The sequence below is a fragment of the Borostomias antarcticus genome, assembly GCF_949987555.1.
Source record: "Borostomias antarcticus genome assembly, chromosome: 15".
In the NCBI taxonomy this organism is placed as follows: Eukaryota; Metazoa; Chordata; class Actinopteri; order Stomiiformes; family Stomiidae; genus Borostomias; species Borostomias antarcticus.
The window spans coordinates 3,240,699-3,257,043 of record NC_140248.1 but is presented as its reverse complement, the minus strand read 5'-3'; the positions used below and the strand labels follow the sequence as shown (position 1 = coordinate 3,257,043).

Below are 16,345 nucleotides of genomic sequence, written 5' to 3'. Positions count from 1 at the left end.
TGTCTGGCCTCCGCAGGCCTCACTGGTATTTCACCATTATTGCACATGCTGCATGGCCACAGATGGAAGATGTGGGTACAAAGTATGAAGATGAACTTAGTTCTTTACCATGAGGAAGGCGCCATCGGTAGAGCGCCATGTGGGCAGCTATACAGCGTGGGAATACAACGCCTCACAGCTCTTTTGATCTCCATCCACAGATTTCACCAGTTGGCTGCACTAATGAGGGTCTGGAGCAAGTTTCACTGAGGAGGAACTGGAAAGCTTCTATTGGAATGCTGCAGCTCACTGCTTCTGGATCAGTCTGAGAGGTTTTGAACCCAGTTGAGCTGAATCTGAGGAGGTCCCACTGACAGCCTTGTGTTTTGGTATTCTGGGTTGCCAGATCGGCCTTCTGTTCAGTTTAATTTACTACTCTGGACCCCTCCGTGGACGCAATGGAGGGAAAGCCAGAGAAGCCCAGCGCGCGAACCCACCGACCCAAGCCCAAACCAAACGGAACAGCCACACTGACTTTGGGTCAGTCCCGAAGCACAGACGATGTTTCTGTGGAGGGACTCTCCGGGGGCAGCTTCAGAAAGGGCTTCTCCCTGCGGAACGTCAGCCTCTGTGTGGTGGACGGGGTCCGGGACATGCTCCAGAGAAGCCGAGGGGCCTCCCCGGAACCCCGCCGCAGGCTAAACGGGGATACCGGGGGCCGCTGGAGCCCCCGACTGCTCCGTCTCCCTCGGGGGCCCCGAGCTGCCCTGAGGGCCCCCCCAGCGGAGGTGCAGAGGGAGGGGGCGCTGCGCTACATGGTCGCTGACGACTCGCACTCTTCAGGGAGCAGCGCCCAGTGGCAGAAGTGTCGTCTGCTGCTGAGGAGGACTGGGGGCGGGGTCACCGAGGGGGAGGGGTTTCTGCTGGAGTTCTATGTGCCGCCCAAGGTTGGTCCCTTCTTTGATTGGCTTACTATCTGCAAACAAGCCAGAATTAGGCAAATGACTAAGTGTCCATCTGCTCTGGTAAGAGAGAGGTAGATCTGTTCTTATCTTAAGATTTGCTCCTTAACACATGCCTGTCCATTCTGTCGCCTAGTCGTCGAAGCCCAAAGTGAGTGTGCCTCTGTCGGCCATCTTGGAGGTGAGGACCACGATGCCTCTGGAGATGCCAGACAGAGACAACACCTTCGTCCTCAAGGTCAGTAACACAGCTGACTGATCTCTAATGATGGGACATCATGGATATTTAAGCTACAACACGCTGAATCAAAATGGGAATGTATATTTCATTAAATATAGACTAGATCTGATATCTGTTGGAGCACTATGGACACCAACTAAATATTGTACATCTGCTCACCCCATCACTCCAGCTTAGCCCATCCAATCAACTTTTATCTGCTAGTCTTGATACGCATTGGAGCAATCAGTAATTGTCCATTTAGTCCATTACATGCCCATCTCCCCCCCAGAACTTAGCAGACATGTTGTGTTTGGAAAGTCCCGTCTGACTTATAGCTAATATTATTGGTAATATTCAGTGTAATATTCAGTGTTTGTATCAGGGCAGCCACACTAATTTGGGGCAAAGCTGCAGCTCCTTGCAGCTGATGAGCAGCAAGATAATTATATACTGTAGTAGGCAGCTGGAAAACTGGGGGCGGGGTTCTATTTGGAGCAGTATTCCTATTGGCTGGCAGTATTTTGTGTTAAAATTAGCCAAAATATAAATTAATTAAAAAATCCATCCCTGTCATGGTCTGTCTGAGACCCCTGTGGATACCCGGGCCAAATATGAACGCTGTCAGGCCGACGGTGTCCGAGGAAAGTCCAGACAGAGGGACAGATGGAAGGACAGTGGACAGAAAAACTCCATTATTTTACTTTAATTCATTTAATCAAACAGTGAAACTTTCATGTATTCTAGATCCATTACACAAAGTGAAATATTTCAAGCCTTTTTTGTTTTAATCTTTATGACTGTACAGTATGTTCAGTATGTTCATTTATACACTCAATACTTGGTGGGGGCTCCTTTTGCACAAATTACTGCATCAACGTGGAGCAACATGGAGGCAATCAGCCTTGAAATATTTATCTTAATGTGTAATGAATATATATCAAAGTTTCACTTTTTGGATTAAATTACGGAAAACAATGAACTTTCCACAATATTCTAATTTTCTGAGATGCACATGTACTGTAGTATAGATGTTACAGCACATTGATTGAAGTCAACATTTCCATGAATAGACTATCTGTCATCAGTCTGAACAAAATGGCATATTAAGTGAGTTGTACCTCACACCTACACACTTGGCAAATAGGCTATTTTATAATACTACGTCAATGCTTGTAATAGAGGTTGTTAAACCTTATAACTAACTAATAGAGGTTGTTAAACCTTATACTAACACACACATTAGTATTAGTATACTAACACGCACATTAGTTCTAAATGTGGCACAGTATGTTGACAAAGATTTAGATATCAAACATTAATTTTGTTTCCATTAGAAGCCACAGACCAAAGATGTCATCTTAGTTGACTTTTAGAGGTCGAAAACAAGCTTTGTATGGTGATTAACCTCACTTTCCACTGTGCTATAATTAAATAGACAATTCAGGTTACCACAGTGACCTCCCACCTCTATGTAACTAGGTCAACATGAACATTGACAATCTGATATTTTCTTTATTCTGTCATATGAAACCAGGCAGTACATAACTTAAGCAAAACAGGAAAGGGGTAAAGGAAACGAGTGAGAGCAGATACTGTACATGATGGTACCTGTTAAAGACTTCCTCTAGAACATGGGTTCTCAACTGGTGGAGCCTCAGGACCCACATTTTTCCTGAATCATGAAGTCGCGACCCAAATATATTCCACAGCACTCAAATTTATTCCACAAAAATAGAAAAAGTCTGTGACACATAACACAACATTGGCCCACGCTAAGGTTAGCCCACTTCCTGTCATGTCTCGTAAATAAATTATTGAAATTATTGAATTGAATTGAATTGTGTGTCCTGCAAAATAAAAACCCAACATTTTCTCTATAAATATATTTACAGTATATATTAAAATCCCTTAAAAAAAAAAGGAAAAGAAAAGGGAAACCGCCCACGAGGCCGCGACCCAATCAAAACGGCCCCGCGACCCACCTTTGGGTCGCGACCCACCAGTTGAGAAACGCTGCTCTAGACCATGGGTTCAATGTGGGCCTCCCCTCTGAAAACAGTGACACACCCGCGCCCCCCCAACCCCCCAAATTTGTCCATTTTGCAAGGCAGTGTTAGCTAGCCCATAACGTTACACAGCTAAGTTAGCTCAACGTTATGATGTTTTCGCACAATACCTGCGGGAGACTCTCGCTGCACTATCCACAAATTTAGTACACATCTCTCCCATCATTTATTTTGATTTTCTGACCTTTAAAATCACGTTTCATTCATAAAAACCATAGACATTTAAAAAATAAAAAACATGTTTTTCCTTTTTTTTTCCAACCATCCGTCCGCACCTCCCCTGAATCTCTTTGGGGCCCCCGAGGGGATTCCCGCCGCACAGTTTGGGAATGCCTGCTCTAGACGTTATTATATCAGGTCATACTTTACTGTACCAATAAGGTTTTGTGTAATAATTCTATGAATTTGACATCAAGTCTGTAACCCAGTGTTCATATTGCAGGTGGAGAATGGAGAAGAGTACATCTTAGAGACGCTAGACTCCCTCCAGAAACATTCATGGGTGGCTGACATTAAGGACTGCATAGACCCAGGGTAAAGACCTCCACGCACACAGCTCAATCAGAAAATAGGTGTGGCTTGTCCTCTCTTTGCAATGATAGCAGCGTTGTTGGAAATTCACCAAAATGTTTTTGCCACAGGAAAGTGACATTTAGATCAGAGCAAACTGAGATGAAAAGGCTTTCAAGATGAGTAGCATAAACGTACGGCCTCTGGCACTGTCTGGTCTTCAGGTCGTCTTATAGACGAAATGTCCTAATGCCACATCTATCCCTGCCAGTCTCTTTGACTGCCTTTGTTTGCTCTGCATGACAGGGACAGTGGAGACGACATTGAGCTGACAGCTTGCCCGCACGGCCAGTTCCCCTCCGTGTCTACCTGTAGCTGTGAGCTTGCATCTCCAAGTGAGTTTCCTGTCTCCGTTTGTTTACCCAAAGTGTGATAACGTCCTACTTACCATACGTCTTTCAGATTCACATTGAATATTATTGGCAATTTCTGGTTCTCCAGTTGTGAACCGTGACTTCATAGACCTGCAGCTATTCTTGGTAATGCTGTCTTGGTGCTTGGCTGTAGGTGTTGTGTGAGCTAACATGTCCCTGTCTCTGCAGGACACCGCAGGGCCATGCAGCACCGCTCCTGTGGTCCTCCCGGACCCCACTGCAGGGCCACGCCCTCCCCTGTCCACCCAACACACCTCCCCCTAGAGCGCTTCCTCCAGTCTCTGGACACCCACAGGCCTGGAGCAGGTACGGGCCGGCTCTCTGAATGCTGCATGGCTACTGAAACTGTAGATTTTACTGTACAGTATGCACAGCTGAACTTGTGACTGTTTTGCATTTTGTATTTAGGAGGGATAATTAATAATAAAATGTGCATCGCTCTGCAATGGCATTTCTATGTTTTGACCCCTACCCCAATGAGGTTTCATGTGAATGATAAATTAATATTATAATTATATTGTAGTTTGGTGAATTTATTATAAGGTTAGAGGTGATTTTGAGGTGTTGGGTTCCTCTCTCAAATGTGTAGATGAGGGACTGCCCAACACTGAGGCCGACGCCTCTCTGGTGCGTTCCCCGTGGTTCCATGGCACGCTGTCGAGGGTGCGCGCTGCACAGCTGGTGCTGGTGGGAGGCGTTCGGAGCCATGGGCTCTTTGTGATTCGCCAGAGCGAGACGCGGCTGGGAGAATATGTCCTCACGTTTAACTTCCAGGGCAAGGCTAAGGTAAGGATATTTGGATATTTGGCATTCCAGCAGCAAGAATGTACAGCATAGGTTAGAGTAAAGTATACACATAATAGAGTACACAAAATATATACAGTACATGCAATATGCCTAAAATTAGAATATATACATACACACATCTGTATAAATATGTATAGTAATATATACATACATATATGCACACATCCACAACGCTCAGGCACTGTTATACTGTATATTAAAACCATCATTATGAGTCCACAGAGGTCTACAGAAGGTCAACTATTTGGTGAATTATTTCAGTATGAAAGGTAATTTTGATACTTCACAAACAATTAGACAAAAGAATGACATGGGTCTTGTGTAACCCTTTTGATAGAGCATGGCCTTTCCATGGTGTTAGATTCCCACTGGAACCACCCATTCTGAGAAAGTCTGCACACGCTGTAGTTAGTTAACCTGACGTGAGACAGATGGTTTGTTTCACACAAACATCTAGGAAAGCTTCGTTGGAAACTGGGTATGTACTTTCAAAACTACTCGGCAGGTGATTGGATGAACCATCTGTCAATCACCATCTCTCACTGGTAAATCAAATTCTTACTGAAGCCAGTCGAGAGAAGAGCGAAAACATCTTTTCCCAGATAAAAGCCTTCAGTGTCGTTCTTTGCTTTTCTTTCAATGAAGAAATACTCTCCAGTTCAGATGTAACTGACACTACTGCATAACAGCATAACTCGAACGAACAGTTGCTTCACACTGTCGTCACACCTGGTGTAGCTGCTAATATTTCCTCAAAGAACACCGATTGGCCGATTGTTTTCTGATTGGCCGATCGTTTTCTGATCGGGCACAAGCAGATCTCTATTGAGCTTTGCCATATTAATGTGTGGATTGAAACGACGCGAGCTCGCGAGATCAGGATGGTCTCACGAACTAGTAGTTAGTTGCTTTGGATAGAAAAGTGTCAGTCTATATATATTAAGACAAATAATCAGCAACAAGTGAACACAATAAAGTTTATTGTGTAAAATGAGATGATCAGTCGTTTTTTCCAGAGGGTTTGAATGCCTTGGTGATGGCTCTGACTAGTGTAAAGAGGGAGTGTTTGTGAGTCTTATCTTTGTGTGAAGTAGAAGACACACCATCTCTCTCAGGAACCACAAATGACTCTGCACAGAGAGACAAGATGCAATACTTACTGTGTACAGTACAGAGCAGTATGTTGCTTATAACAATTTACAAGTGCTCCGAAGTTGACCCCTATGAGTACATATCACTTAGAACAGTAATCAGAACTTAGCCAAACAAGTGCTTACCTGTGAAATACACAGTCGGGGAGGGGCCCTGACACTGGCTCTCCACACTCTCTTGAAGACAGTGGGTCTTTGAGCCCTGGTTGATGAGAGTGATATGATTAATAACAATGTCCTAATGTTGCTGTGGACAACAAGAAGTCATGAAGTCCATGTAACATACGGATATAGTATCATTATTTAATGCAGTGTGGTTTATGACAGATGTATGTGAAACATACCATTTGTTTGAACCTCATCTTGGAAAACCGACGAGAATGGAATTTCCACCTGTGGTTTCTCTTTGTCTTTGCCCAGGAAAGAGTGAGGTCCTTCCCTACCTCAATACTGGGTTCACCATGTGTCGATGATGACGGTATAGCACTTGAGGTTGTGCCACATGTCTTCAAGAGCTCCTCGGTCAATGATTTGACCAGAACATTGATAAAAGATGGATCCTTAGTAGCCACAGCCATCTTGAGCTCTTCCTTGGTTCCAAACGTCTGTAGAAGCTCCTTATAAACGTGTCTGAAGATTGTATGAATCTTCAGATCCTGAGGGTAGGCCTGCATCTGTGACGGACCTGATGCTGCACAGAAATCTGAAAGGACCTTCACTGTGATGGCTCTTGACATCTCATCTCCTTTCTCTGATGTGGCTGGATTGATTTCCATCATCAGTTTTAGACATATCATGTACACCAAGGAGTGATAATCATCATCTCTTGTTGACACTTGCAGTGAGGACGTGGTACACTCAACATTGTCAGGTGTCACATTGGTTTCAGAGTGTTTCACCAACTCACCCATAGTGCTTGTATCCCTGACTAAATTTAAAACTCCATGAACAATATCGCTGGCGGCCATGCTAGTCCCAGATATGGATGAACATATGTAATGTGAATTTGAGCAAATAGATACAGCATCCACTATTCCACTCATCACTTTTGACAGCTGATTCACTGTCTTGTCATAATCCTCTGACTCACTTGGTTCAATCCTGATAGGAATAACCTTGCAAGCAGAGGCGCTTGGTCCCGCAAGATCCAAGGTAGATGTCCTCTTACCAGACCTTAAGCCAGGTGGGGTATAACAAAAATGGTTCAAGAAGATCCTTACTGATTCCTCCGCAAAAATATGGAGAAGCTGAGAGGATAACTTCCTGGATGCAATGCAAGTACTCTGTCCCCATTGTAGCCTTGAGAGTATTGAATCTGAGTTACTCCTGCCTGCCTTCAGGACTTGAGGAGATCTGCTGTTATCCTGAATGAGCTTGTTGACTCTCTCCATGAATTCATGGGTGTAGATGTGAATAGTCTCTGTAGACATCATCCTCTTTCTAGCAGTAGAGTCAGGGCGCTGGGGATGAGACATAACCTGCCTATCATCCTCTGCCTTTTCCTGAATACTTTCCAACATCTTGTCAGCTATGGCACTAGCTGTCTGCCTGACTTTAATCACAAAGTGTTCTGGGAGTGTGTCGTCAATGCCAAGGGATTCTTCAATGATGGTGTTTCTGAAAATGGGACCGTTATCAGGAACCAGTGAATCAGAAGGAATGAGAGTGCCAGGCAACACTGCAACACTCTCCCTCACTGGCCTTATTGATTTTGAAGGGGCATTTTCTATAGCGGCTTCAGTACTGCTATGCTTGACCTCAAGACAGAAAGTATCTTCTTGAGATACAGCTATGTTGTCATTTGACAGGACCGATGCATGTGCTGTGTCATCATGCTGGCAGGACTTTGGCCTTGATGCTTTGTCCTGGTGGGATCTCTGTTGTGTCAGAAACTGTTTCACCTTACTCTGCACATGATGGTAGATCCGGAGAGTAAAATCCCAGATCCTCCTCTCAGATACCTGACCTGTGGTTAGCTTGGAGCTGTCCAACTCCGCCCAGTCCGAGGAGACATTGGACACAGAGAATTTCTTCATGTATTTGGTTTCCTCTGCATCTTCCAGTCTGGCTTCACTGATATTTGACTGACTGCCTTCATGTCCTTTCATCAGAGCATCCACATCCTGTGATTCTGGGTGTTCAGCATTGTCCCAAAGTGATGCTAACATCTTTATCTTATTAGTCAAGGAAACTAGCAAAGGAAGATCCTTCTCATCGCCATGGACTGCATCCACATCAGAAATGGTAGTCATGACCTGTCCTGTTAAGAGCTTGCTCTCTCGGTCAGTGCTGTGCTCACTCTCAAAAGTCTCCTCAGGATTCTGGCCTGGAATGCAGGTATCCTTTGTGGCAGAGGACAGCTTCTTCAGGTACTCTGTTGATCTGGATGGCGATTCACTCCTGCTGACAGACCTCTGCATGGAAGTTTGACTGGATGGGGCATTTTGAAAGACCAGCGACAAAGTGGAATCTACGTTATTTGCGGCATTCAGCATCATGGCATTACTTGGTTTCAGGGAGCCTGAAGAATTGCTTCCAGAGGGTGAATTCTGAGCAATGGCACTCAAGGACTGCTGCAGGCTGTCCTGGAGACAATTGAAGAGGCTGTCACCCAGATTAACCTTGAGGGACTCCTCTTTGTTGCACAAAAGTAGCAGTTCTGAAATGACCTCTTTTGTGGAAGTTGTCAACAGTAGCTTTTGTTCAGGAGAGTCAGTGTGTGCCCACAGTAGCCTTGAGCTCTCACTTGGGCCTTGTCGTAGAGTTACTTCATCTGAACTCTTGCTTCCACTTTTGACCACTGGAAGAGGAATTGTTTCTTGACACTCTGGAAGTGAGGAATGGTCATTGGATGCAGTTGTGGATGTACTTCGCTGGACTATGGAGGGTAGTTTATCGAAGAAGTCCTTTAATTTGTTTTCAACTTGTTGAGAAAGATGAATAGCTGTAGTCCATGCAGTTTTCTTAAAGGTAGGAGACTGTTCTTCCTTGGCAAACTCTTCCAAATGCTCCACATCGGTGACAAAAGTTGCTACAATTGCAGATGCTACCGAGTCTACAGAATGAGCTGCTATTACATTAGCTGAGCCTGAGGAAAACAAATCACTTGACTTCCTCATAAGAATCTCGCTCACAGCTTTCTTGGCTGATGACTCAAACTCTTGGCTAGAGAATTTCTTCATGTATTTGGTTTCCTCTGCGTCTTCCAGTCTGGCTTCACTGATATTTGACTGACTGCCTTCATGTCCTTTCATCAGAGCATCCACATCCTGTGATTCTGGGTGTTCAGCATTGTCCCAAAGTGATGCTAACATCTTTATCTTATTAGTCAAGGAAACTAGCAAAGGAAGATCCTTCTCATCGCCATGGACTGCATCCACATCAGAAATGGTAGTCATGACCTGTCCTGTTAAGCGCTTGCTCTCTCGGTCAGTGCTGTGCTCACTCTCAAAAGTCTCCTCAGGATTCTGGCCTGGAATGCAGGTATCCTTTGTGGCAGAGGACAGCTTCTTCAGGTACTCTGTTGATCTGGATGGCGATTCACTCCTGCTGACAGACCTCTGCATGGAAGTTTGACTGGATGGGGCATTTTGAAAGACCAGTGACAAGGTGGAATCTACGTTATTTGCGGCATTCAGCATCATGGCATTATTTGGTTTCAGAGAGCCTGAAGAACTGCTTCCAAAGGGTGAATTCTGAGCAATGGCACTCAAGGACTGCTGCAGGCTGTCCTGGAGACAATTGAAGAGGCTGTCACCCAGATGAACCTTGAGCGACTCAGAACTGGCAGGCTTAAAGGTTGAGGACCTATAACATAATACAGCAAACATTATAGTCAAATGAGTAATATATACAGTAGCTACTCCAGTTGAGTATGATAACAACATTTGTTAAAACTTTGACTCAGTTTTGTCTTGTCACATACTGTATCTCAATTTCCCAATAGCCATAGTATAACATCCAACACAGCTTGAAGGTGCATTCAGTTTGTGCACATCAGAAAATAAATACTCCAAACAAAAAAATTATCGGGTATGATAGTTGAACTAGCTTCTCTTAGATCTTTCGAAATCATATTGTGAAAGGAATTAATATTCACTGGTAATATTACTTAGAGCAGTTTTGCAGAAACAATTTGGAGTACAAAGCCACGTGAGGGAACATACCTTATGGAATTGGGCATTGATAAATAGCACCCTCCCCTGCTGCTCGTTTCCTTAGCAAGGTCTTTCATCCGGCGCTTCAGCTGGACAATGTCCTGCAGCCTCTCCTCCTCTTCGTCTGTATGTGATGGGGAAGGGTACGGGGTTGGGATGCGACCCTCTGTGGAGGGCTTACGACTGCCGCGGCTCTTGGGCATCTTGACCTCACAGAATTTCACCCCACGTGAGTCAGAGTCCGCATCAGTCTCTTCCAGGCTTCGGGCTGTTGAGACTAGTGATCTCAGTGACAATGGAACGGTAGTAGCATTCCTCTTAATGCCCAGAGACTGGTAGAGGTCTTCCAGAATTTTGTCCGCAATAGCTTCTGAGAGAATCTGTACAATCTTCATGCACAAGCTTGCCAGCTGTTCTCTGAATTCCTGTATTCCACAATACAGGATGGGGTAAATATATTTCATTAGATCTATGCTATATAAAGCACAGCGGTATGTAAAATTAGTAAGTCACATGATATCTGACTTTGTCAGTAACATGATCTTACCGGATTGCAAACATCATCTCGGAGCATTGTCCACTGCCTGGAAACCATACAGATAAATACAGTACATGTAGGCTACTGTATAATCAATGCTACAGTACATAGCAATTTGCTATTATGGAAATTGAACACATTTTTCATTATGTAGGATGCCATACTTAATAAATCTGATTGTTTCAAATACCATCCAATGAGTTTTGGTTGTACCAAAGAGAAGGGAACTCACTCCTCCGTTATGTTCTGCAGGAAGTCCATAATCAGGGCTTCATGGGACTGTTGGTCTTCACCACAGTTAGCACTTTGTGGCTTTTTTTCAACCGAGCTGCTTTTGTTCCTCTTCTAAAATAAAATGTAAAAAAATAAAATCTCTCATATAATGAAAGTAGCAGTCTAAATTCACTCTAATCTATAGACAATTTCATTATACATTAATTACCTGACTTTGATGGTTTTTTATTTGCTACATGGTGAAACACAAACACGTGAGTGAGCGGCATAAATAAGTAAAATGATTGAGATGATTGATAATGACAAGGTAAACAAACCGCCTTGTCCATAGCTTCAGAGGGCAGGGACTCTTCCTTCAGAGGCCAGGAGGCTTGGAGGCTGACTGGGACTCCTCAGCCTCTACAGGACCTTGTCTTTCATTCTAAAAATATAGGATTGCCTCAGTCAACTGACATAATAACATGTTAACATACTAAATCCAGACATTTCTTACCTGATATATCTTTGACATAATATCAACAAGTGTTGAAAGTGTGTCTACGATACGGTCTGAAAGAGTACAGAGCTACATACAGTCACAACACAGGCAGACGGCGCATGTTGTCTCACACAAGGTTTTATACTCCATTTCTAAATTGGGGGCAAAACACCCCATCATGTCTCGGAAAGTAGAAATAATGCTTTGGAGACACTCCAAGCACTTAAATGATCTTGTAAAAAGATCAGAGTTGTGGCTGAAAGGTAAATAAACATGGATGAAGGGAGGGGTTTTAGCTCCCCACTACGTATCTAACTGGGCTGACCTTAGCAGGGGAAACTAACCTCTTCCTACCCCCACCCTACCCCTGACCCCTGCCTCTACCTGGACCCAGGCACACTCACACACACACAGACATACACCAGTGTTTGCCATGTCTCTCCTATGATGTTATTAGCCTCTCTTACTCTGAAAATGTAATTTAATGTTATTTATTGCTCTATAAATGTTCTTAGCCAGTAGACAAACATACTCCAGGAGCTTGCTCGATCGCCTTGTTGAGAGGGGTCAGGGAAGAATTTTTACAGCTCACTTATCTGGCCCCCGGGTGATTACTGTTTTTTTGCTTCCCTCTAGAATATGTAGGGGTGGGTTGTATGCCCACCTCCCTTGTTCTCTGTAAAGCGCATTGTGTTGCCTCTGGGTATGAAATGCGCTATACAAATAAAGCTTTGATTGATTGATTGAAACTATGTCTTTACAGTGTTACAGCAATGACTATTCATGCTTGAAATTCATATACTGTACATTTTGCAATTTGTGACTCAGCGGTCAAATTAAATAGCGTTAAAGTGTTCGATCAGAACTGTCCCATTTCCTACATAACAGATTGCAATTAGAATTCACAATTCAATGGGCTATTTTTCATTAGCCTCTAGCCCATACTGTATTATTGAATATTTTTTGAGAAGGCTATAGTATAAAATGGACACGGGGGAAGAATAGAGACAGTATCAACCTAGATCAATCAAAACACTAATAGTGCTCAGGTCATCCTGCCTCCATATATAAGTGGGGAGGGGTTCCCCCTACATGTACAGTACTAGTGTGTGACACATCCTACAACCAGGCCAGGGCTGGCTAGAAACAACAGATAAGCACTTAACTACCCCTAACCACACCTGGTTTGATCTTTAGGATTAGCTCATTTGTGCCAGGAGAGATCAATCAAACAATGTATTTCAAATATATAATAACATGTATAATAAAAACACAATTTTCAATATGAAAAATAAAGGTCTAACAAATTGCATACATTAAATTGTATATACCTTTCCTACCTAATATGTCTTCGGTGACTTGTCACCAGACGGATGGAAGAGTGTCTGTGCAGCACTGACACTGTCTGATGGACTACAGACCAACATGACATCACAAGCAGACCCTTTGTGACATCATAACAGGATGGGTTGAAGATTCTTAAGAAGGATGGAACACTGCAGTATGTTGAAACATATACATGAGCCCCTAGGCCCTAGGTTATACATGGGCCCCTAGGCCCTAGGTTATACATGGGCCCCTAGGCCCTAGGTTATACATGGGCCCCTAGGCCCTAGGTTATACATGGGCCCCTAGGCCCTAGGTTATACATGGGCCCCTAGGCCCTAGGTTATACATGGGCCCCTAGGCCCTAGGTTGTCTTAATCACTTTGCTTAGGGCATAGTGTCCCTGTAGATTCTGTACAGTCCATTCCACCTCCTATAACTTCTCGTCTCAGTAGTTGAACCAGGCCACAGTTGGCTATTGGCAACTGATATACACTATCCTCTTCACAGAGAAAACATACTGTAGTCCCCAAACTTAAGTAATATCAAGACCTACTGTAACCAAGCCACATCACCTCTGCCAAGCCTGTCAATTAGTGTCATTAGAATTTATATTTCTCAAAAGGCAGTTGCCCATTCATACGGGATTCCCCTCTCTCTGTCATAGGGGCAAGACTGGCTTCCCCGTCTGTTTTGGCATGGATATTCATGTCTATGGAGCATGTGTGTTTGTCTGTATGCTCATGTAAATCCACATTCTTAATCCGCCATAAATGGTTAAATGGTTTGAATGATAACTCATCCAGAAAAGTGGATGGAATGGATAGTTCTCAGAAGAAGTCCGTTAGTCCACTCCAAGGGACTGATGAACACCAATACTTAACATTCCACCTAATGTCTCTTTTCAGTGTCCTATACAATATTACCTGTGCTGTCCACGTGACACCTGTAGCCTACGTCTTGGTCTCCCCCAAAGCTGCGCCATTCTGGAGACGCGCCAGACTACTGCTGCTATTCCCGCGATTGACTAGGCCTCGCCAGGCTCTATTCCATTCCTTGGCACGTTAGACAGACCTACACTGAATATTTTATAATTGGTCATATTGTCAAAAAGTGTGTTGTGAGAATATTTGAAGGAATAGAGAGAATGCTATATTTTGCTAGGCTATATTTTGATGATCTTAGACAGCTCACTAAAATTCGGCTATTGAAAGTTTATAGGCCATTGAAATAGACGATCGCCTTTAATAGTTTATCGTTCAAGTCAAAAACAACAAACAATATTCACATTGCTGGCCATTCATCAGCGGACTGGGGAAATAATTCAGGTTGGGCAATGTAGCCCCAGTCAGCCCACTGATCTTGGACCAGCCGGCAAGTTGTTGAGCGGGGGGGGTGAGCTGGGGGGGGGGGTGCTCGTGTGATTTGTTGAGCGGGGGGGGCATTTACGGCCACTTACAGCAGGTCGGGGCAGTTAGCGCCGGGAATATCCCCTCTGAATATTTCACTCACAGCAACCAGGCCGGCCCACACCGGCCCACTTGATGAGGACCGGCCCATCGGGATTCGTCCCGAGCGTCCCGATGGCCAGTCCGCCATTGCCATTCATTCACTGTGAACGCTGGAGTGACGTGTTAATCCGGCCATTCCAATGTTGAGTTCATATCAAATGAGCGATGCCTTTAATGGTTTATAGGGAGCTAGGCTGTGTGTTAATGCCATTGAAATAGCCGATCGCCTTTAATCATTTATCGTTAATCGTTCAAAGTCGAAAACGACAAAGCCTAAACAATATTCATCGTAATGCCTGCAATCAAAGTCGTTCACCCCGACCCTACCCCTGACCCCTGCCTCTATCTGGGCCCAGGCACATTCACGCACACACAGACATACACCAGTGTTTGCCATGTCTCTCCTATGATGTTATTAGCCTCTCTTACTCTGAAAATGTAATTTTATGTTATTTATTGCTTTATAAATGTTCTTAGCCGTTAGACAAACATACTCCTGGAGCTTGCTCGATCGCCTTGTTGAGAGGGGTCAGGGAAGAATTTTTTACAGCTCACTTATCTGGCCCCCGGGTGATACTGTTTTTTTGCTTCCCTCTGGAATATGTAGAGAGTGGGTCGTATGCCCTCCTCCCTTGTTCTCTGTAAAGCGCATTGTGTTGCCTCTGGGTATGAAATGCGCTATACAAATAAAGCTTTGAATGATTGATTGATTCACATTGCTGGCCATTCATTCATGGTGACCGCTGGATAGGCCTATAATCACCAGCAGGGCCTTTCTTTCGCAGTGGCGCGGCCCTAACCCACACATCTGCGCCCTGTCTCTCCCCAGCACCTGCGCCTGTCTGTGGACCTGCGGGGCCAGTGTCACGTCCACCACCTGTGGTTCCAGAGCGTGGTGGACATGCTGCGTCACTTCCACTGCCACCCGATCCCCCTGGAGTCCCGTGGGGCCGCCGACGTCACCCTCCGCTGCTACGTCCAGGCGCAGCAGCGCGGCCGGACAGGTATGAAACACCTGCTCTACTCGAATACTGAGCATGTGTGCGTAGTGTGTCCTGTTTACACTGTCATGCATAGAATTGTCTAAATTATTATTTATTTTTTCTTTTATTTTTAAAATAAATTGTTTTATATCTGCAATAGCCTGCCTGCAGTTCTCTGAAAGATTCCTGTATTTCAGGATGTATCTCAATACCCTTCCTAGATGTCACAAAGGAGGCTTTTTCAGGAAATTTTAGAAAAACTCCAAACTATCCAAACAGCCACGAGAGGAGACGCAAAAGAGGGTCACTTTGTGGTCCTAATGTCGTCCTCTTTCTCTCATCCTCCCGTATGGAATATCCCTTCATTCCTCAGCCCTCTTCTTCTTTCCTCCCTCGTTCCATCGTCTCCCTGTGTCTCACAAAGATGGATATCTTAAAACCAATACTGTTTTCCCCTGCACATTTTATTTTAAGCTTTATTAGGCAATCTGATGAATAAATGACACTGAATTATAACCAGCACAGATGTTCACTGTAACTGTGTCATGGGACACATTCATAGAAATGCATTCATAATCCTGAAATCGGACTGTATAAGGTGTCTTTTAATCTTGTCGCATTTGTTTGACCTTTATGTTTTGTGCTCCATTGCAGAACTCGGTGCGTCTCGGACACCCACTCCTCTCAGAGAGACTTCCTGTCAGAATGGCCTCCACCAATCAGCACACTTCTATCCTGGGGTTTCCCAGTCCATTGGCCAATCAGTGGAGGCCCCCCTAGCTCCAGGCGTGCCTGCTGCATCCCGTGGCCCACCCTCCTTCTCCAGGCTGGAGGGCAGCGGTGCCAGTAGTGGAGGAGGCCTGAGGAGTCGTAGTGGCAGTACAGAGCACCTGCTGGCGCCCCCCGGTGGCTCTGCTGATGAACTGCAGGAGAATGATGGGACTCAGAGGACAAGAGCTGTTGAGAACCAGTACTCGCTCTACTGA

General features: G+C 44.6%; 1 protein-coding gene across 1 annotated transcript; it reads left to right on the top strand.

The window, feature by feature from the left end:
• Positions 1-437: 437 nt before the first annotated feature.
• Positions 438-16,345, top strand: LOC311318474 (SH2B adapter protein 2-like; the record flags this gene model as incomplete). The annotated part of the gene is made up of 8 exons (XM_084449824.1): positions 438-926; positions 1,078-1,179; positions 3,673-3,764; positions 4,047-4,135; positions 4,343-4,480; positions 4,764-4,960; positions 15,206-15,380; positions 16,014-16,345. 8 exons carry the CDS (start codon positions 438-440, stop codon positions 16,343-16,345), a joined length of 1,614 nt encoding a protein of 537 aa, XP_084305950.1.